The sequence below is a fragment of the Rhinoderma darwinii genome, chromosome 8 (assembly GCF_050947455.1).
Source record: "Rhinoderma darwinii isolate aRhiDar2 chromosome 8, aRhiDar2.hap1, whole genome shotgun sequence".
Taxonomy (NCBI): domain Eukaryota; kingdom Metazoa; phylum Chordata; class Amphibia; order Anura; family Rhinodermatidae; genus Rhinoderma; species Rhinoderma darwinii.
In genome coordinates, this window is record NC_134694.1 from 102,978,875 (window position 1) to 103,002,725 (window position 23,851).

At 45.7% G+C, this 23,851-nt stretch overlaps 1 protein-coding gene across 1 annotated transcript; it reads right to left on the reverse strand.

The window, feature by feature from the left end:
- Window positions 1-192: 192 nt before the first annotated feature.
- LOC142658817 (C5a anaphylatoxin chemotactic receptor 1-like) lies at window positions 193-1,254 on the reverse strand. The gene has a single exon (XM_075834431.1). The coding sequence runs from the start codon at window positions 1,245-1,247 to the stop codon at window positions 201-203; it is 1,047 nt and encodes a 348-aa protein (XP_075690546.1). The 5' UTR covers window positions 1,248-1,254; the 3' UTR covers window positions 193-200.
- Window positions 1,255-23,851: the final 22,597 nt, after the last annotated feature.

Consider the following 23,851-nt stretch of genomic DNA (forward strand, 5'->3'; position numbering starts at 1 on the left):
ATAGATTTTGCATTGGGGCCCAGGAGTTTCCAGTTACGCCTCAGGTTGTATAGTCTGTATAATACACAATAATGATGGATACTATATACAGAATCTATGTAGATAAAGACCTATCAATTTCAAGTGGTGAATGATGATTATAGCACTTGTTTCACCCGGGATCCCACACTATGCACAGATGAAGCAGTCTTTATTGTACACTATATGGAAGTCTCTGTGTTCTTTGTTTCAGATGTAAAAATTGTCCTATTGGAGTCAACAGAGTGAATCATTTCATCTTCTAAGACGTTCTTTAGAATTACTCTGACGGACCTTTTACATTTACTTTTGAAATCCTGACCCATTAGCACATAAATGATGGGATTGATGCAACTGTTTATGAATGCTAGTGCAACGAAAATGTCATGTATCTTTACTGTGGATTGATACCATGGTGAACTAACTGCATTCATGGCTGTGATAACTCCTGCCACATGGTAAGGAAGCCAACACACAAAGAACCCAATGATCACTACAATGCCTACTCTTATTGCCTTGGTGTTATGTGTAAATCGTGACTTTACCCTATTCATCAGCACTGTGTAGCAGCCAATAATGACCAAAAATGGGATGGCAAACCCAATCAGTAGACGGCAAAGGGCGATGAAGTCTTCCACCTTCTGTCTGTGATGTCTAAGCGACCTATAGTCAAGTACACATGTTTCTCTTCCATTATGTTCCCTGATGTTTCGAAAGATAAATACCGGGCTACTCAAGATGAGGGCCAGGAGCCACATACCCGCACATGCCACATAAGCCTTTCGCAAAGTTCTATTGTTCTGACACCATACAGGTTTCATCACCAAGGCACAACGATCGACACTGATCATAGTCAGGAGGAGGACGCTGGCAAACATGTTGATCAACAGAATTGAAGGGATGAACTTACAGGTGAAGAGGCCCAGGGGCCAGTATCCCAGGATTATATTCATGATAATAAACGGCACTGAGAGACAGCACAGGAGATCCGCCACTGCCAGGTTTAGGAACCATATAGTGTTCACCGAGCGTTTCATTTCGAAGGCAGCTATCCACACCACCAAACCATTCCCGGGAACACCGAGCATGACCACAAGGGTGTATTGGAATATGGCAACCCAACGAGTAACTGAAACTTCGCCAATCTCATTATTTGATGGAAATCTTATGGAGGGGATTGTAATGTTGCTATCATAATAATAATCATAACTATCATTTGTGATCTCCATGACCAACCAAAGAATTATTGGTCTCTGTGAGAACCTGAAAAACATAATAAAAAGTGATCCTCTTACTTTCAAGCATCATATAACATTTGTGCAATTGTCAATCATAAATACCTTCCCAATCTTCAGTTTTCTCTGTACTGCTCGAAGCAAAAGTTTTATGAAAAACCTTCGTGGACATGCATTCTATTGGTATTAATGGGAAAACCCATTGTAAACCTGCACACGGGGAAGATTGCCACTCTAAAATGATTTTTTCAAAAAGAACTTCCTCTAAATGGTCTAATTTCTGCTGAAATCAGTTATGCCCTATAAATTAAATATACCATAAAAGCCTGATTGATGGGTCTTACCCCATCTATATTTCCCTAGAATTTTTAATAAACCGTAAGAACGGTTGAATATGTCACTTTCCTCATTCACTCTACGACTGGACTGCCACCGGTCATACATTTACCTCCTATCCAATTGATATGCCTTAACTTTTTGTCATGGGAAAAAACCCTTTCAAGGAAATCTAGTCAAAATAATTTTCTGATATGTCATAGATACATAAAAATCTGGTGAAATCTGTGATCTTGGACTATCACTGAGTTCCAGAATGAATGGGCTCTACAGGACCCCTTGGGCTCTGCTCAGATTTCTGCTACTGTAAATCTAACACAATATTGTAAGCCATGCTGGGGACTAAGAATGAGAGGGGAGCCATGCTGGACACTATGAATGAGAGGGAGAGCCATGCTGGGGACTAAAAATGAGAGAGCTGTTTATTTCTGCGCTGTAAATCAATGGCAATTTGCTTACAATGTGAGGTATTCAAGTACTGAAATCTATAAGCAGTGCAAAAGGTCTTAAAGGAGATGTCCGCTTTGGACCAGGTTTTGGTTAAAAGGGTCTCCTGATGATAAGCTGATCACAGGGTGTCCTGCTGCTGTGACCCACAGCGATCAGTTGTAATCTGTATGGAAACTTGTCAGCAAGTGTTTATTTACCCTACAGAGCCACCACGGGATAAATAAAGCTTCATTCAGTTGCAATTAAAATCTATTTGGTCCCTGTGTAATGCCGACGTGCCAAGTCCATCAGAGTGAGAGGTTCGCTTTGTAGCTACTTTCTTCTCTTGCTTATACATACAAGTTAAACCCAAATAGGGTGTTTGAAAATGGGTTTTCTAAACCAGACAACCCCATAACTTCCCACAGAGCCGTTTCGTTCTGTAATTCAGTGGTCGTCTATGATCACAGGCTAGGTATCTATTAAATTTCAGAAAATAATTTTGTCTGATTTTCCCTTTTAATGAAACTATTTTAAAATCTTAAGAAATTGGTATCAAGATATTAATTATTGAATAATTAATGCTACTGTATATTCAATATATAGTAATACCGTATAACATAACTGCAAGTAATGTAATGTTTCAAATTAGGTCTGTATGACTGGTATGAGTGAGGACAATCCCTGCTTCAGCACTGCAGAATATGTCGACGTTATATCAGCAACAGGAAAAAAATAATAATTTCTATATTTCTATATATAATAGTTATCTTGCTTACCCGGAGCCAAGCTTTCAAGTTTCTCGTGATTTCTGAGTAGAAATGTAAGAGTTCGGTTCTGTCTTTTATGAAGAGATCTTGTGGTAGATGTTATTCCAGATAATATTACATTACTTGCACATATGTAAGAGGATGTTGTACAATTATCTGTGTATCCCAATAGAAATTCATAAATGTTTTTTGTCTGAAATTAAACATAGGAATGGCAGGATATGGATGTGTTCACTTTTGCAACCACATTTTTTTTATTGCATCGAAAATAAAAACCAACTTACTGTTTTGTTCCTACATCTTCTATGTAGACCTATGCATCTCCATGGTAACAGACTACAAACAAACCCTATGTAGTTGTATGTTATAGTCATTTATAGGTAGGACTAACACAACTCAGGTCTCTAAATCATTCATTCTAGACATTGTGGCATACCTGCCATTTAGTTTTGGGAAAGAAAAGGTTTCACACCAGTAAGGAGTGCCACATGTTACCTAAAGTTAAAATCACACATTCTGTTTTGGTGGCATTTTTTGAACCAAAGCCAAGAGTATATTCAAAAGGAAGAAAACATCTAAAAGAACATTTTTTACGTTTTCTCTCTTTTGTATATTTTTGTCTAAAAAAAACTGCATCAAAAACTGTATATGTGATTCCAGCCTAAAAGCTATAAAGAGAGACAGTATTCCTGTGTCATCACCAAGCCAATTGAACATCATTTAGCAAAATAGTCATTAATATATCCTCATAGCAAAAGCCTTGATGGACTAAAAAAAAAAAAAGAAGCACATACTAGAGTTCCAGAAGCCACTGTGAGACCATAATAGTTTTTTGGTTTTTTTTGGAAGGAGACAGGAAATGGTATATGGCTGTCTGGACATCTAAATGGTGGCAATTTATTGGGCTTTCTAGGTCTTCTGCAGCAAGCACACTAGCAAAAACAAGCAAATAGGTCACCCCAGTCAGACCCAACAAAACTTCATGTTCTTCTCTAGTGATCAGTGTGTGTAGATAATCAGTGTGAAGAGTGTGGCTGGTATAATCTTATCTGGCCAAGCAACAAGGGTGGATATATCATCTATGCAACCTGTGTATAAGGTGTGCACGTGCTAAACCCTTAGTAACAACTTTAAACATTAAAAACACATCATTCTTAAATTGGCAAGTAAATTGTGGCATGCGCCACGATTTATTAAAAACACATTAACCATAGGCAATACAGCGCAAGAGGAGCCTGACTTCAATCGCGACACGGCACTCCCTGAGCTGGGGCCCGCATGCCCCCAGCTCGCATCCTGTAAACAAGGACAGCCGTGCCCCCTGCCACGGCTGTCCCCCCAGGCAGCCGTCGGACCGTCGTCCGGCTTTCGTGACTGCCCAGGCCCAAAACATCCTGGGGACCTGCCGTATAACTAGTGTCCCCCCACGTGCGAGTTCACCCCGCCGTATAACTAGTGGTAACTCGCCGTGGTCCACCACCGAAACCGCTCTTAGGAGGAGTGCAGTGCCACGATCCGCCCTGGCTTTACATCACATCGCATTACATAGCATAACATAACATAGCATAACATACCCTAGCCTACCGTAATGTAGCATAACCTAACATAACATAACATAACATTATTTCTAACAAGGGAGGGTTGGGTGGGTCTTTTCTTCTCCTGGTAAGTAATGTCTTACCTCTCTGCTTTCTGTACTTATAAACCCTTATCCTGCTCCCCCTCCCCTATCCTCATTACTTATGCGCTCCTATAGTTCTTTCCACTATCACTCCCCTTTCTCCACTTATCTCACAGTGAACAATGAGTTCACCCTCCCCCTCCAGCCATGCTGGTGCCATTGGCCATGTGGCCAGCACCATTTTATATCCCTTGCTTCCTATAACCACCCTCATCAGGGACGCCCTGGCCCACCTTATGCTTCCTCGGGCCTAGTCGTCCCTCGTCCTAAATAAGGTGTGCACGTGCTAAACCCTTAGTAACAACTTTAAACATTAAAAACACATCATTCTTAAATTGGCAAGTAAATTGTGGCATGCGCCACGATTTATTAAAAACACATTAACCATAGGCAATACAGCGCAAGAGGAGCCTGACTTCAATCGCGACACGGCACTCCCTGAGCTGGGGCCCGCCTGCCCCCAGCTCGCATCCTGTAAACAAGGACAGCCGTGCCCCCTGCCACGGCTGTCCCCCCAGGCAGCCGTCGGACCGTCGTCCGGCTTTCGTGACTGCCCAGGCCCAAAACATCCTGGGGACCTGCCGTATAACTAGTGTCCCCCCACGTGCGAGTTCACCCCGCCGTATAACTAGTGGTAACTCGCCGTGGTCCACCACCGAAACCGCTCTTAGGAGGAGTGCAGTGCCACGATCCGCCACCAAAAAAGGTAGGCTCCTCTGCCGATCTTACCTTTTTTACCCCATAAAAACTCCTTTCCACCAGTCCTCCAGTCCTTCCTGCAGATTGTTGTTAAATATGTCCAGTCCCACATCAGATAAATGTACGCCATCATTCCTGTACATTCCTTGGCACCCAAAATCAATGTCCTTGTGCTGAATAAAAACTCCTTCCATCTCCACCATAAAGTCCTTCATGGCCTGTATATATATATACACTACCGTTCAAAAGTTTAGGGTCACTTAGAAATGTCCTTATTTTTGAAAGAAAAGCACAGTTTTTTTCAATGAAGATAACATTAAATGAATCAGAAATACACTCTATACATTGTTAATGTGGTAAATGACTATTCTAGCTGCAAACGTCTCGTTTTTAATGCAATATCTACATAGGTGTATAGAAGCCCATTTCCAGCAACCATCACTCCAGTGTTCTAATGGTACATTGTGTTTGCTAACTGTGTTAGAAGGCTAATGGATGATTAGAAAACACTTGAAAACCCTTGTGCACTTATGTTAGCACCGCTGTAAACAGTTTTGCTGTTTAGAGGAGCTATAAAACTGACCTTCCTTTGAGCTAGTTGAGAATCTGGAGCATTACATTTGTGGGTTCGATTAAACTCTCCAAATGGCTAGAAAAAGAGAGCTTTCACGTGAAACTTGACAGTCTACTCTTGTTCTTAGAAATGAAGGCTATTCCATGCAAGAAATTGCCAAGAAACTGAAGATTTCCTACAACGGTGTGTACTACTCCCTTCAGAGGACAGCACAAACAGGCTCTAACCAGAGTAGAAAGAGAAGTGGGAGGCCCCGCTGCACAACTGAGCAACAAGACAAGTACATTAGAGTCTCTAGTTTGAGAAATACACGCCTCACAGGTCCTCAACTGGCAGCTTCATTAAACAGTACCCGCAAAACGCCAGTGCCAACATCTACAGTGAAGAGGTGACTCCGGGATGCTGGCCTTCAAGGGAGAGTGGCAAAGAAAAAGCCATATCTGAGACTGGCTAATAAAAGGAAAAGATTAATATGGGCAAAAGCACACAGACATTGGACAGAGGAAGATTGGAAAAAGTGTTATGGACAGACGAATCGAAGTTTGAGGTGTTTGGATCACACAGAAAAACATTTGTGAGACGCAGAACAACTGAAAAGATGCTGGAAGAGTGCCTGACGCCATCTGTCAAGCATGGTGGAGGTACTGTGATGGTCTGGGGTTGCTTTGGTGCTGGTAAAGTGGGAAATTTGTACAAGGTAAAAGGGATTTTGAATAAGGAAGGCTATCACTCCATTTTGCAACGCCATGCCATACCCTGTGGACAGCGCTTGATTGGAGCCAATTTCATCCTACAACAGGACAATGACCCAAAGCACACCTCCAAATTATGCAAGAACTATTTAGGGAAGAAGCCGGCAGCTGGTATTCTATCTGTAATGGAGTGGCCAGCGCAGTCACCAGATCTCAACCCCATAGAGCTGTTGTGGGAGCAGCTTGACCGTATGGTACGCAAGAAGTGCCCATCAAGCCAATCCAACTTGTGGGAGGGGCTTCTGGAAGCATGGGGTGAAATTTCTCCCGATTACCTCAGCAAATTAACAGCTAGAATGCCAAAGTTCTGCAATGCTGTAATTGCTACAAATGGAGCATTCTTTGACGAAAGCAAAGTTTGAAGGAGAAAATTATTATTTCAAATAAAAATCATTATTTCTAACCTTGTCAATGTCTTGACTATATTTTCTAGTCATTTTGCAACTCATTTGATAAATATAAGTGTGAGTTTTCATGGAAAACACAAAATTGTCTGGGTGACCCCAAACTTTTGAACGGTAGTGTATATATATATATACAAATTAGAGACTCCCGGAAGAATGGTACAATTCCAAAACTCCCAGAAGAGAAGGCAAAGACTGCCAGGCATCACAAATATTCACTTCTCCCCGTTGTGCGCTGTCAGGCACCACCACAAACGACGTCCTGATGCTCACCATAGCGTCAGTGCGCTGTCTGCGGTAGCGACCTGGAATTGCAGGTTAGTGCAGGAACGGGGAGAAGTGAGTATCTGTGCGTCTCGTCTGGAGTCATAAATTAAGGGGAATCTTCTGTATGGTCTTTATTTAGGGGGAGTCTATATATTTCTAGGGTCTGGGATCAGTATTTGTTTAACCATCAGCAGTTGCCCATAGCAACAATCAGATTTCACCTTACAGCCCAGGAAAAGTACTGCTGTGGTCTGATTGGTTGCTATATGTAATTGCGTAATGTTTTTACTGCACTAATTCTTATAAATAAGTAAATACAGGGCACATTTATAGTGTTGTACAGTATGTCAGCCTAAAAACGCAGAATGGCATGCCGTTTAAAGACGTGTTGTTACCAAAAAGGGGCGTGACTTATGTTAAGAAAGATTTAGCAAAATGCTGCATGCGACCACAGTGCCAGATTCTCCATGAAGGCCATTTCAGAAGGTTGGCAAGTATATACACAGCTAAATCTCCCCCAGAAGACAACACCTTTGAGACCACCCCCTAATCCGACCAAAGACCAAATTTTTCCGTGGGAACGACTTTTAAAAGACCACAAATTTGACTTTTATGTACTGTAAATCATCTCGATGCGAGTGCAAGCTGGAGGAGGAGACTTGATGACACATCAATGAATCATGTAGCATCATTGGGCAAGAGTGAGCAGGAGGAGAATTTCCAGCACCATGGAGAATCATAGGAAAGAGTTAGGGGGAGGAAGGACGCTGTCAGAGAAGGGGAGGGTGCAACACGCGTCATGCTGCACTGAACAGTCTCTGGTATTGATGAGCAATGGAGCCTGCATACTGCCACTGTGGTGTCCAGGTAAGCAGTGAGAGGGGATAAGGAGAGTGGTGCATGACTGTGGTATAAGAATGAGGGGAGCCATGCTGGTGTACTGTACTTTATAAGAATGAGAAGGGGAGCCAATGAGAGGGAGAGTCTTAATGGAGACCAAAAGGGGAACCATGCTGGGGACCATAAATGAGAGGAGAGCCATGCTGGGGACCATAAATGAGAGGAGAGCTATGCTGAGGACCAGAATGAGAGGGGAGCCATGCTGGTGACTAGGAATGAGAGGGGAGCCATGCTGGGGACCAGGAATGAGGGGAGCCATGCTGAGGACTAGTAATTAGAAGGGAGACATGCTGGGGACTAGGAATGAGAGGGGAGACATGTTGGGAAATAGGAATGAGAGGGGAGCCATTCTGTGGACCTGGAATGAGAGGGGAGCCATGCTGGAGACTAAGATAGAAAGGGTGAACCATGCTTGGGACTAGGAATGAGAGGGCTGTTTCTTTGTCTGCTGTTCATGTTTGCTAACTGCATTACCTGCATTCTGTGGACTTTTTTCTTTGAGAAGACCACCCCCATAAAATAAAAATGTTCTGTGCAATTTTGGGTGGTTAGCTCAAAGAGGGTTTACTGTATATGGCTGGTTGGGAATCTAGGATTGCTGGTGCTTGTTGTGCTGCCTATGTGCATACTAGCAGGGTGAAAATCCAGACCAAAAGCACTATAGCGATGATCAAGTACAACTAGCAGGCTGAAGCACGGAAATTACATGGCTGTGGCAACCTGGCACTGAATGGTTGATCTGCTGAAATTTTGATTTGGCACCAGGATGATGTGGCACTAACTTATATAGTAGTATTGGATCCTGTTTTAGATTATCTCAAACTACATTTCTACCCAATTTTGGTGCAAATCTTGATCCCGGTGAAATTGTTAACTCAATCATCCTATTATCTTCAAGAGTCATGGCCATTTTCCTGCAGTAAGTAACACAGTTTGCCTGTAGAAGGCAGTGCATGTCTTTTGGGTTCTTACTAAGTGCATATTTGAGAAAGCAACAGGGTATTACCACATTTCAGAGCAACTAAACTAACATTTTATGTAAGTAGCTATGTGGGTTTTCGTGGTCACAACAAACAAACATGATTTTGAATCCATTAACACATTAGCAAGTTAGCTTATATATTAGCTAATATATGTAGCTGCAAGAATGATATAACAGAACTGAAAAGGCTGCCAAGGAAACGTTCAATGTGGAAAGTCTGACTGTTATGGCAGCTGTTTACCAGTCACAGTAACTAACTATCCTATGCAATGATGGGCATACTGCGGGGCCCAGAAGAAGAGGCTAGTGGCTGCGAGTGGGATACCGGTCACTCGGAAAGGTCAAATTTTAGATTAATTAGTAGTGTAAATAAATATGTGCCTTGACGCCCATCCTGAACTCTCATCCGACTCTGCATAATACAAATTTACAGGCTTAGATCTGCTAGGTCCATTATTGCCCCTGTTGACTATGATGTGGCCACTCTCCTACTTCTGTTACGCCCCTGCCCAGGACCCTTCACATCTTACTGTTCCCTTAAACAGAAAAACTTTTGTGATCTCCAGTCATAAGAAGTTCAACCACACCTCCTTTAAAGGAACAGTGTCACCCCAAATTTTTTTTTAATATGTTAAAGATGTTAGTGCTTTATTAAAAACTTTGGATTAATTTGTGTGTTTGTGTGTTACTTTTTTTTATTTTTACACTTTTTCTTCCCTATGGGGGCTGCCATTTTTTTTTCCATTTCTGTATGTGTCGATTAACGACACATACAGACATGGAATATGGCAGCTCCAGTCCCATAGGGACTGCGAACGGGGCCCGTTCCATCCACTATGGTGTACGCCGTCTGTGTGGGAACTGCGCATGCGCCGCTCCCACACAGTTCAATTTGAAATGCGCGCCGTCCGGCGCCATTTTCCTGTGGACCGGCAGTCGCGGCCGGACAGTAAGATTACTACTTCCGGTCGCGGCTTCCGGACTTGTGCACATGGACCAGCGGCAGCAGACGGAGCGGATGGACCGGAGGGAGCGGCGGCGACTGGAGCAGGTAATTTATTTCTATGTATGTTCGTGTTTCAGTGTGTGTTTACTACTGTATGTAAACCTTCTACACTGTGTGTTAGCTCAAAAAATGGCGACACACAGTGTAGGAGGTTAGACCGTTCAATCCCCTTGTTTCTCCCGGCACTAGCCAGGATAAAGGAGGGGGGGATTCTGAGAGCTCACTAGAGCGAGGGATTTTTACCCAATTTTGCAGCATAAAGCAATGTGGTTGCTTTACCACATGCAATGCTGCAATTTTGGGAATGGCTCCATCTAGTGACCAGTACTGGGAAATATTATAAATTGAATCTAATTTATAATATTTCCTGACTCGTGAAAAAAATAAAAATAATTAGAACAATGTTTAATCACCTACACACTAATTGTTTAACTAAAAAAAAAAAAACATGTTTTGCTGGCAACACATTCCCTTTAAGGCCACCATAATACTTGCTTGCTCCAAATCAAAACCTCCACGTCACCTTGTAAAGTAATGACACTGCTATAACATTATTGGGTAGCGGTTAACCACAGCTTAGTTGGCTTTTCCGCTTTGGAGAATCCCTTTTTGTTAGCATTGTCCCCCCAAAGATAAGCTGAGCATAGAGTGTCCCAGTGATCAACTGTGGGGGAACCTTGCAGCAAGTGTTAAATTTCCTGGAACACCACCTCTACGGAAATGAAGTGTTACACAGTTAACATTAAAATCAACTAGCTGTCTGTATAATGGACGGACATGCCGGGTCCCTTTTCAGTGAGAGACCGTTCTCCAGGCTTACTAATAAGAATGAAGTTCCTGAGGCCCCATGCACACGACTGTAAAAATTATCCGTAATTGTGGAATCCGCAATTACGGACCTATTCACTTCAATTGATCACGGACACCTTCCCGGCCATAGAGGTGTACCACAAAAGATAGGACATGTCCGTTCTTTTGCTTAGAGGCCTGATGGATCCTGTTCAAGTCTAAAGGATCCATTATGCTTCCATTTTCATCTGTTAAAAGCAGATCCATCATGAAGTAAAGCCTTGACAAAGGGGTTTCCCTAGTATGGAATGTTATTGCAAAATAATTCAGTATTAAAAATGAATTTGTTTTGTAATTTACCTTAAAAATGCTCCAGTTGCAAGATATTTGCTTTACTCCATTATAATGGCGCCCCCAGGTGTTTAATCTGTATAGTAATGTGCACGTCTTCCTACTGAGCTTAATGACTGAGGACGCACATGCTCAGTTCCACTCTGCGACTGCTACCAGCCAATAAAAAAAGTCTTCTTTGCTTGTCAGAAAAAAATAGAGAAGAAACTTTTATTCAGAAACACAGCTTGTAGTGTGGATGAAGACTCACATAGTAAGAACCACACAGGAGGGACAGCAGTTTTCTTAGATGAAAACAGAGCCTGCATACAGCACTGTTTACATACAGCGTGGAGTTCTCCCCTCTCCTGCTCATCCTCTCACTGTGTAAGCTACAGGCTCTCCCTCTTCTTCAGTTATATAGGGCTGAGCTTTCCCCTCTCCTGCTCATCCTCTCACTGTGTGTAAGCGGCAGGCTCTCCCTCTTCTTCGGTTCTATAGGGCTGGGCTCTCCCCTCTCCTGCTCATCCTATCACTGTGTGTAAGCTGCAGGATCTCCCTCTTCTTCAGTTCTATAGGGCTGGGCCCCCCTGTAAAAGTAAATGTAATGGGGGATATTTGTAAAGCTTTTCATAGAGAGGTAGTGAAACAAAACAATCTGCCTATACAAGCTATGACAGGGAGGGGGAGGAGCTGCAGCAGAAAGGACACGCCCCTGAGCTACCAGCCTGAAGAAAATCTAGCAGATCAATTGGCGCAATACATGGAAAGATCTCTGGATCCATTTAAGATACATGACCGGTTCTAGCTTTGTTAGAAAGAGATTGTTATGCCTTATATTTTGTCTGATTTTCTTTTTTTCATTAATTTTGGGAAAACCCTTTTAAATGTGAACAGAGCCTAAAATGTATAAACCACTTCATCATTATTATCCTAGGCAATTATTATTAGCCCTAAAGAAAAGAGCATAGGGTTTTCTAGTCTTGAATTTACAATACAGAGAGCATTCTGGTGACAGCTATGTAATCCCATTCTAATGACAGATATACAATGTATAGAACATTCTATTGACCACTATACGAGGCAAAGACCATCTTTATAATGTAGCCATCCATTTAATGCCAACTACACAAAATTTCACACCCAAAACCATATATAGAGAACCATTAAAAAATATCTAAATTAGACCATACTACAAGGAGCCAAGTCAATCCCATCCCACCCACAAGGATTTCCACGTCACCCATATAGACACGTAGCATCTTTTCCATAATGAAAGTTTATTACTTACCAAATTGGGCTGTATTCCACAGTCCTTACCACTCAAATGTCATCTAAAGGACTGTGTACAGGCGTTTTAATTCTTTCTGAGCTTCCTGCAACAGTCCGACTGCTTTCCCCAGTAATATATTACAAACCTTTCTATGTCCTGAATCCTGATATATTTATCACGCCAGCTCCTTACTCTTGGCCTGCCTCCTAATGTCCCATTTAATAACAAACTCCACCTTCATTTAGTTTCCTTCTTGTGCATATAAGATCTCCCTGCTTCTACTTTTCAACCCCCAGAAGTGCCAATACCTTAGCCAACACTTTATTATTAATATGCATGGGTCTACATTTGATCTATATTGCTTTTCTATGTATATTGAGTAGCATAGTGACAGCGGCACCAGCAAAGCTGTCAAGCTGCCGCTGTAGTCATTTTTATAAATATCTGAGGTTCTAGATAAAAGTTGGAGAACTACAGATAAAAAAACTATATATATATATATATATATATAGAGAGAGAGAGAGAGAGAGTGTAGCCACAGCTCAGATCTAGCAATGTGCTTATTAAAGGGGTTGTCTACTTTTGACAATCCCTACTCATTAGAAAGGTCCCTTGAGAATAAGCTGATCACAAAATGACCCCCTGCTGGGACCCTCAGCGATCAGCAGTAATCTGTGGGGAAAGCTGGAAGCAAGTGTTAAAACCTCATGCAGCGCCACCATGGGAGAAATTAGGCATTACACAGTTTCCATTGAAAGCAATGGGTTAGTTGTGTACTACAGGACCGTACAGGACAGGTCAGGTCCTCCAGAGAAAGAGACCCTCTTTGCAACTGCTTTCTATCCTGGCTAAGATATCAGGATCCTAAACAGAGAACGCCCTCTATATTAATTCACAATTCTCTGACAGGGTATATGAAAATGGGTTTTTCATTTAAGATTGATATTATTTTGACAAGTTTTAAACTTTAAGATGGATAAAATATATAATTCCATGACCTGCCTAAGTAGAGTCGTGTGTTAGTGCACCTTCCCTTATCCCTACCAATCCCTTCACCCCCACCTTTAGGAAAAAGACACGTGACACCGAGGTTGGATGTGAAATGGGCACAGCAGCCGTTTTATTAATTTCACAGTTTTAAAACCAAATTAAATCCGAAACATTCGGATAACTAGTTAGGAATCCACCAGAGAATTCCTCCTAATAATTCACATGACCCAACATGGGTCAGAATCATAAATAACAATTTAACGTTAACATTAGACCGAGCAGGGGCAGTCCTTGAAGCCATTTTAGATATTCCTTTTTTTACACACCTCGAGTTAGCCATCTGCAAACCACCAATTACCTCCAGCCGTAAACCAGCTCGGAGGCACCGCTCACCTCTGCAGATGGCTCCAACCACCAGAAGTCCACTTCAAGGGGATAACACCCGATGAAGCCTTCAAGTGCTATACCGACCACTAGAAGTCCACTTCAAAGGGATAACACCCGATGAAGCCTTCGAGTGATATACCTTCCACCAGAAGACCACTTCAAAGGGATAACACCCGATGAAGTCTTCAACCATGTACCTTTTTTGGGGGACGCATACCCCCGATGCGACCCCCCCACCAATTTTGTACTGACTGGCCTCAAGGACTCCCCCCGCCAGCTGCCATGACACCAGGACCTACTCCGAACGAAAAGAAAAAAAAAAAAACATGTTAAATAAGCACACAATAAAATTGCCACACTCATAAACAGACTTAATAAAGACCACAAGGGATAACACCAAATGGGAGGGAGGGTGGGAGCTTACTTGTGTGAGTGTTACTTCTCCCGCTGCTTCCGGCTCACTGCCGAAAAACAGCGGGAAGCTCCGTAACGGCCCCCTAACTCCTCCCTGTCCCTCCTCCACCTCTAACTTTCCCTACAAAGTTAACCCTTTCCCTCCTAGGGCTGTCATGGAGGCTTCCCTCCTAAGCCCTGCAGGCTGCGTCCAGCCTCGTCTTGACCTGCCTAAGTAGAGTCGTGTGTTAGTGCACCTTCCCTTATCCCTACCAATCCCTTCACCCCCACCTTTAGGAAAAAGACACGTGACACCGAGGTTGGATGTGAAATGGCCACAGCAGCCGTTTTATTAATTTCACAGTTTTAAAACCAAATTAAATCCGAAACATTCGGATAACTAATTAGGAATCCACCAGAGAATTCCTCCTAATAATTCACATGACCCAACATGGGTCAGAATCATAAATAACAATTTAACGTTAACATTAGACCGAGCAGGGGCAGTCCTTGAAGCCATTTTAGATATTCCTTTTTTTACACACCTCGAGTTAGCCATCTGCAAACCACCAATTACCTCCAGCCGTAAACCAGCTCGGAGGCACCGCTCACCTCTGCAGATGGCTCCAACCACCAGAAGTCCACTTCAAGGGGATAACACCCGATGAAGCCTTCAAGTGCTATACCGACCACTAGAAGTCCACTTCAAAGGGATAACACCCGATGAAGCCTTCGAGTGATATACCTTCCACCAGAAGACCACTTCAAAGGGATAACACCCGATGAAGTCTTCAACCATGTACCTTTTTTGGGGGACGCATACCCCCGATGCGACCCCCCCACCAATTTTGTACTGACTGGCCTCAAGGACTCCCCCCGCCACAGCGAAACAGGCCTTGACCACCTTAAGCCTGTGAGTTCCGCCACACCACCACCGCCCTTTCAATTCCTTCTGCTATTGCCAAGCTCCACAGATCAATCCCAACCTCGGTCAAATGAACCCCATCGCTCCTCCAGTAGTTCCCCACTCCTGACTCCAAGTCCCTGTGCCGAACACAAATGCCCCCGTTTTTGGCTACAAATCGGGACACCGCGCGATTAACCTTAATGCGAGCCTTATTGACTCTTTCCACTGACCTAGCCAGCCGCCAATGTTTTCTTGGGACAATGTCCGACCACACAATTACCAACCTGGGATAAGAAACCCACAAACACAACATATCGTGTTTAATATCCCGCACCAACTCACGAAAAGGGCGGACACCCAAATCGTTCCCACCCACGTGCAAGACCAAGATCTCCGGGACCCTATCAAGCCGGGCATATGTCTGGAATTCCGCTAACACCCTACTCCACGACATACCTCTAAATCCCAGCCAATGCAAAACCGCATCCTGTCGCGGAATGCGCAACTGGCGACCGTCCGGGCGGACGTCCGCCCTCAAAGCCCCCCAATGCACGTAAGAGTGGCCCAGCAACCACACCAAACACGGAGGCGGATCTGAAACGGAAAAGCAAGTTAAATACCACCACACAAAACATTCTTATAAGTGCAAACGGCAAAACTCATAACAGATGGGGGCGGACATAAGACCTAAATCTGTTGGACTCCCAACGACCGATGCGCCGCACCCCCTCATCATCCAACCCCCAGCGCCCTGCTTCCGTTGCTGCGCCAATCCTGAAGGAATGAGATGAGTACGCGTCCGCCGCAACACCGACCGCCGCCAAGCATTTTTTGAATACAGCTCTAAATTGAAATCTAGACAAAAATAACCCGTCCTCGTGACATAGCAATGGCAACTCCGGAGACCCCACTTGTGGCTTAAAACCCTGCCTGCACGCCACCGGGCACATAGCCGAACCCGGGAGAGCGAACAACACTATCAGCTTCCCCTTTCCTAATTGGTCAGTTTTTGACCGACGCAACCATACCTCCAACCGATCTGTATATAGGCTCACGTCTCTCAGTCTCAACCCCCCAGCTTGCTTGGTACTCGGCGAAACCAACTCGCCGATTCTAAATGCCCCAAAGAACGCCAAAGAAAAAGCTAACCGAAACAACCTCATCTCGGCCGAAGAACGACAGACCGATGCTAATGATCCGCCCAAAGAGCTCAGCAGAGAAAACGACACAGGCCTTCTACGATCCGCCTCGACCCTACCTCGGCGCAAACCCTTCAAAGCCTGCCCCACTAAGAATTCCTTAGACACATCCCTAAAGCCCCGTAACTTGAAACCAAACGCCACCGCCGACATGAAACGGTTAACCTTTGCCAATGAAAACCCCGCCTCCCAGGCGTCCCCTAACCAGTACAAAAGTGCCACCAACCTGTCTCTATCCGTGTTGACGTCACCCAACTCTCTTACCCACTCCTCCCACTGCCTCCAGCAAGCAGAATAAGCACTCCACGTTGAGCGCGCCAAAGACCTTTTCACCAATCGTTCTACGGGACCGAGACCAGATCCCAAAGATGTTCCGGGCAGACCAAACCGAGACGTTCCGCTCCCGGTGCCAATTGCCGAAACCGGTCCCACTGCGAGCGAGAAAGAGCATCAGCGATACAATTCCGTACCCCCGGCACGTGCACCGCCACCACCCACGCGTTCAATGACAAGCACACCAACACTAAATGTCGCAACAACTGAATTACCGGAGGAGAGGACGCCGTGATGTTGTTAATGGCCAGCACCACCCCCATGTTGTCGCAGTAAAAACGAACCTTCTTATCCCTGAGCCTGTCCCCCCAGATGGTCGCCGCAACCACGATGGGGAACAGCTCGAGCAGGGCCAGATTCCGCGTGAGTCCACTGGACACCCAGCTAGCCGGCCATTGACCCGCGCACCACGGACCCCCCCCATAAGCTCCAAAACCGCCCGCTCCAGCTGCATCCGTAAAAATATTCAAATCACTCGTATCCTGCGCTGGAGCCATCCATAGCGACCGACCGTTATACTGGCCCAAGAAGTCATCCCATACCTGCAAATCAGCCCGATGCTCCTCCTTGAGCCGTACGAAGTGATGTGCCGCACGCACTCCCGCCGTAGCCGCCGCCAACCGTCTACCGAACACCCTCCCCATTGGCATAATCCGGCAGGCGAAATTCAACTTCCCCAGCAACGACTGAATCTCCCGCAGCGTAATTTTCTTTAACTTGCAAGCCCGACGTACCTCCTGACTCAAAGCCCCCAACTTATCCATCGGAAGACGACACTCCATAGCCACCGAATCTATCTCAATTCCCAAAAAACAAATCGTCGTTACCGGGCCCTCAGTCTTTTCTGGCGCCAAAGGGATCCCAAAATCCCTCGCAACCTTCTGCAGTGCGTGAAGCAGATTACCGCAAACGGGCAAACCCCCCGGGCCGACGCACAAGAAATCGTCTAAGTAATGTATCAACGAATCGACCCCGGCTACACCCTTCGTCACCCACTCCACGAAGCTACTAAAAGCCTCGAAGTACGCGCAAGAAAGGGAACACCCCATCGGAAGGCACCGATCCACGTAAAAAGCCCCATTCCAAAAACAACCCAACAGCCGTTGGCTTTCTGGATGAACTGGCAACCACCTGAACGCCGCCTCGATGTCGGTTTTTGCGAGCAGCGCGCCTGGACCCGCAGCACGAACTAACCCCACCGCTTTATCGAATGAGGTATACACTACGGAGCACAACTCATGATCAATCCCGTCATTTACCGACAAACCCTTGGGAAACGATAAGTGCTGAATCAACCGGAATTTTTGGGGCTCGCGCTTTGGAACAATACCCAATGGGGACACGACTAAATCCTTTATGGGCGGATCAATAAAAGGCCCCGCCATGCGGCCTAACGAAACTTCTTTAAACAACTTTTTTGACACGACCTCAGCATGCAAGTAGGCCGATTTAAGGTTCCTCCGCGTAACCGGGACCTCATAAGGAGGCGGAGGAATAATAAAACCAACACTAAACCCTTCGTAAAGCAACTTCGCCGCAGCCCTATCCGGATACTCATTTAGATAGGGGGCCATCCTTTCCACCCTCACCGGTGACAACCCCTTGACCAGCCGAGGAGGACTGGTTCCCTGACCTCTTTTTTCGCATACATTTTGCCGCCCCATGGGATGCACCATTACACTCCGAACACACGTGCTTGAACTTGCACGTGGCCCCAAACTTACACTGGCCATCGTTGAATTGCCAGCAGAATCCCAACTTTGCCCCACCGCCCTGTCCGACCTGACTGGACTGGCCCCCTTGGCCAACGCTCCCGGGAAAGGGCTGCCTAACCGGAGCCGTGACCCTTAACCAGAGAGCAATATCCTTCTGGTCCCACTGAATCGCCGGCCGAACCGCTTTACGCTGACGGAATTGCTCATCGTATCTGAGCCAAGCCTGCCCCCCGTACACCCGATGAGCCTCCCCAATGGCGTCAAAATAACAAAACAACGCCGAACAATTTTCCGGCGCCTTTTCTCCTATTACACTGGCTAAGATGGCGAACGCCTGCGACCAATTAACGAACGTCTGCGGGATAAGCCTATACCGCCGACGCTCCTCCTCGTCCTTCTTGCTCTCATCCCGCTTGCTCCTATCCAAATTGAATTTAGCAAGCGGCAGAAGAGAAAAAATCTCAACGTATTCGTCCTTCCAAATACGCTCACGCACCTCCTGCTTTAAGTGCGCCCCCAACGGACCTTCAAAGCAAACATACACCTCCCCGCGAGCACGATCATCAATACGCACCCGATCGCCGTCTTTTTGGGCCTCGGTCTGTACCGACACCGCGACCGCCTCCGTAGCCGCCATTACGGGACGCGCCTGTAACAGTCCCACTTCCCTGGGGCCTTCCCAAACTACCGCCGGGGACACCTCCGTAACTACTGGCGCCGCCGCCCTATCTAGACGCCCGACCAGCTCCCGCAAGCAACCCACCAAGTCCGCTAGACCCGCGCCGTCGCGCCCGCCCGCGCCACTACCGGCCACCGATGCGACGCTAGCAGCCCCCCTGCCGACACCCGACATAAAAATCGCTGGATACGACAAAGATGGAGTTATGCACTCACCGGGCTGCACAGGCGCTGTGTTCCCGTCAGCCGGACCATCCTGCCCTCGCCGATACACGTCTATTTCACCGTCTTCCAGCTCCTCTCTCGCCGACGACTGGCCATCCCACCGACATCTCCGAACCGGGGATGATGACGCGCTGGCAGATGGGCCGGCAACCTGCCGCCCGACCGCTGGGATCCAAACTTCCGACCGGACCTGTTGCCTCGACGTCGCTGCAGGTCTAGGCGTCCGTCTCGACGATCCTGATGAAGCCTGCCCCCTGGCCGGAGCATCACCAGGCGGGGCGGCCGTAACCAGTCTTCCCGATCTTGCATCTGATGGGGGGGGGGGTGACAGGGAGCCCGGCCTGCGACTCCCTGAGAACCGCCGGACCCCGTCGCGGCCTGGGATTCCTGCCAGGACGCAGGGCCTGGGAAGGGACGGTCCTCCCAGCTGCCTGGCCTGCAGCGTCCATATTAGGGCTCCCCCTGCGACGCCGTGTCCGCGGGACCACCTCAGGGCTGAGGCGTTCTGGAGGTCGGGACCGCCGGGAGCGACGGGCAGACCCGGCCTGAGTCGCCGTCACCCCCGGCGACGCTCTCTGCCTCCTCTGAGCAGGAGCGGGTGTTGTAGACTCCCCCCCCGCCGCCATATTACTGCCAGGAAGGGGGCCGGGGGAGGGGAGCCTGTCCCCCACTGCAACAGACCTCATATGCCGTGCCTGACGTGGCGAATCAGCGTCGGGGATCATTGTAAGTGCAGCCACGGTCTCCTCCAACCAACCGGGACCGTGGTGCACAGCAGCGGCACGCAGCCGCGCAAGAATCTCAGCCTCAGACATGCAGTACAGAGCGGGGCAACGGGAGCTTACTTGTGTGAGTGTTACTTCTCCCGCTGCTTCCGGCTCACTGCCGAAAAACAGCGGGAAGCTCCGTAACGGCCCCCTAACTCCTCCCTGTCCCTCCTCCACCTCTAACTTTCCCTACAAAGTTAACCCTTTCCCTCCTAGGGCTGTCATGGAGGCTTCCCTCCTAAGCCCTGCAGGCTGCGTCCAGCCTCGTCTTTACTGTGATGTATTTTTTCGTCTTTGTGAATGCACAGGGCTTGGGATGGAGAGCAGGGATGTTACTTGGATTTCATACTTGCAGACACCGCTCTCCATATACAAGTCTGAGACATCGATGGCAAACTTAGATACGGAAACACGGGAACGGAGCAGGAGAATGCCACCGGGTATATTAACTATAATTTTGAAGTTTATATAGTTAATTTTTTGTTTTTGATTGGAGGGCTGCTTTACATCAAATGACTTTCACTAGATGTTTTCTGTTATTGTAGCCATTTTCTTTCTGTTTCTTCTCCATCTGGCCCAGACCACGATCTTCCAGCTACGACTCCTTTGGTTCCTCTCTATTGAAGCCCATCCTTACTCTATCTTGCAGCACATTTTCCCATTCTCTGGTAGCGCATACAGACACATGTTTTAGATGCCACAGTAACCCATTAAAATGCCAGCCGTAGTGCTCAATAACAAACACTGTGTCCCTATAAAAAAAAATTACTGTTAGTTGCCCCCATAAATAGGACCTTCCAATAACGACTCCACTTCCGTGCTGGCAGTTTCCGTAACGCCCATAGAAATAAATAGACTATGCTGCCACCTCTCCATTCATTCCCTGCCTGGATGCGGCAGTCAGTGACCTGCTCACCAGTCACGGCAGGGGTGGGGGACCTCTGTTCGGAAGACCACTGGGACCCGCACCTATCAGACATTTATGGCATATCCTGTGGAAAACCCCATTTAAGCCAAACCTGGCTATATTCTCAAGGAGTTAAATTTATTCTAATATATCATCAACAACTACACTCTTAAAGGAACAGTGTCATCACAAATTATTTTTTTATATGTTAAAGATGTTAGTGCTTTATTAAAAACGTTTATATTTATTTGTGTGTTTGTGTTTTACTTTTTCTTATTTTTACACTTTTTCTTCCCTATGGGGGCTGCCATTTTTTGTTCCATTTCTGTATGTGTCGATTAACGACACATACAGACATGGAATACGGCAGCCACAGTCCCATAGGGACTGCGAACGGCTCCCGTCCCATTCACTTGTGTGTACGGCGTCTGTGTGGGAACTGCGCATGCGCCGCTCCCACACAGTCCAATTTGAAATTGGCGCCATCCGGCGCCATTTTCCTGTGGACCGGAAGTCGCGGCCGGACAGTAATATTACTACTTCCGGTCGCGGCTTCCGGACTTGTGCACTTGGACCAGCGGCAGCAGACGGAGCGGACGGGCCGGAGGGAGCCGCGGCGGCAGGAGCAGGTAAGAGATTTCAATGTATGTTCGTGTTTGTGTGTGTTTACTACTGTATGTAAACCTACTACACTGTGTGTTAGCTCAAAAAATGGCGACACACAGTGTAGGAGGTTACACCGTTCAAACCCCTCGTTTATCCCGGCACTAGCCAGGATAAAGGAGGGGGGGATGCTGAGAGCTCACTAGAGCGAGGGCTTTTTACCCAATTTTGCAATGCTGCAATTTTGGGAATAGCTCCATCTAGTGACCAGAAATGGGTAATATTATAAATTAGAATTAATTTATAATATTTCCTGAACCGTGAAAAAAATAAAAAAAATTTGAACAATGTTTAATCACCCACACACTAAATGTTTAATTAAAAAAAAACAAACATGTTTTTCTGGCAAGACATTGCCTTTAAGTCCATCTTCAACATACTGTTCCTGAAAAAGAAATTTGTCTCAGAGATGCAATCTCCTCTTCTCTCTCTGTAAAGAGACAAGTCCATTACAATTAAACCCTCCATTAATGGACTCGCTAATGGACTTGTTTGCTTACCGGAATTTATGCCTTGGCCTTCTTGATTATCTATAGTGGGCACCTGTTTACTTAAGGCTACATTCACACGAGCGTGATGGATTTCTGTGCGTAAGAAACTCGCGTAAATCTGGTCTGTGTGCGTTGCGTCATGCATCAGTGTGCTTTGCGAGTGGCTTGTAATTTTTCTCGCAAAGCACTTTTTTTTTTTTTTAATGGAATTGATGCGCATATCACGCACCACAGACAGATGTGCATCTGTGTGCTGTCCATGGTTTTCACGCCTCCATTGACTTCAATGGGCGCATAGGTGCGTGAAAACGCACCAATATAGGACATGCAATGAGTTTCACGCAGCGGACTCTCGCTGCGTGAAAACTCCTGCATGTGTGATTGGCACCATTGTAATCAATGGGTCCATGTACTGTGCGTGATTTCCTTGCACAGCTCATGGACGAGATTCACGTTCTTGTGAATGGGCCCTTAAGGAAATCTTGAGAATTATCTCCGGTGGACTCAAATATATATATGTTTATGTTACCAAAGAGCCTCCCCTTCTTTGAAGTGTCTCTCAAAAATACACAAGGGGCTTATTTCCCTAAAGGAGAGGTTATTTATGCCAGGTATTGATAGCGTGACATAAAAATATTTACATTGACCAGGTCCTACAGGAGTATTTTATTGGCCGCCCCTCAGATTTTAGGTATAAGATGGATCTTCTAAGGAAATAAGATTGGAGCTTTGTCGACAGTGAAGTCTTCTTTGTCAGTTTAGATGTGAAATAGTGGGGTCCAAAGACAGTTTACTACTTTCCTCATTGCAGAGGTTTTCCATGATGACTTGGCGTGCTCCATTTTTTGTACCACAATTCGACGTTGAATTTTGGGGCACGTTGCCTATTATATCTCTCCCAAGGTATATTTTTCTTGTGGTCAGGACCCAAAAAAGATTTTGTTAGCCAGACCATTAAATCCTATTGAAAATTTACTTTGAAATTGATGATGGAACATTACCACACTTGGATATCCTTATTACAAAAGGATGGCTGAAATCTGTTTTTTTTTTTCCCCCCCTTCGAGGGGAGAACACCAAAAGGGCAGCACCTCCGCTTGAGGAGGAATTATTCCCCAATTTCAGTATTGAAACGCCAATTGAAGAACACCCCACAACGGTGACCTACACAACAGAAAATGAACATTAAATTGACTGCCACCTTTGATGGAACCTCAAAAAAAAATAAGAGAGATTATTTCCAAGCATTGGGGTTCACTTCAAATGGACTTTGACATCAAACAAGCTGTTGGTGAATTCTCAGAGATTACATATTGTAAAAGCAGAGTCTGGCGGACCATCTGGTTTATTGTCATTACACTTTGGGAACATAGTTGAACAGGAAATAAGAGTCTGATAGTATATTACTACACTAAAGAACGTTCTGGGCTTCCTTTGTGCTTTATTATAAAAAGACTTTTCATATATTCCCAAGGACTTTACTTCTCTGCTCAGCACATAAGCCCCTCCATACTTCTCCAAGGGCCAAGGTGCTTGTTCAGCCTCCTCCTTTGCCACCCCTGATATAGAGGTGACCCTCCAGCCAGTTTTCCTCACCTTTTGTTTGTTAATTTTGCTGTGGTTTTAAAGAGTAGAAGATCCGAACAGGTTCACTTCTTTAATAGAAAATCAGAATTAGTATAACCAGTACTGGAGCATTCACTTATTCTGCACATGCCTCAATGTTTGCCTTTGTCAACTCTTTTTTGGAG

Coding starts and splice junctions, on each gene's coding strand:
- LOC142658817 (XM_075834431.1), bottom strand. CDS start 1,247: ATGGAGATCACAAATGATAGTTATGATTATTATTATGATAGCAACATT.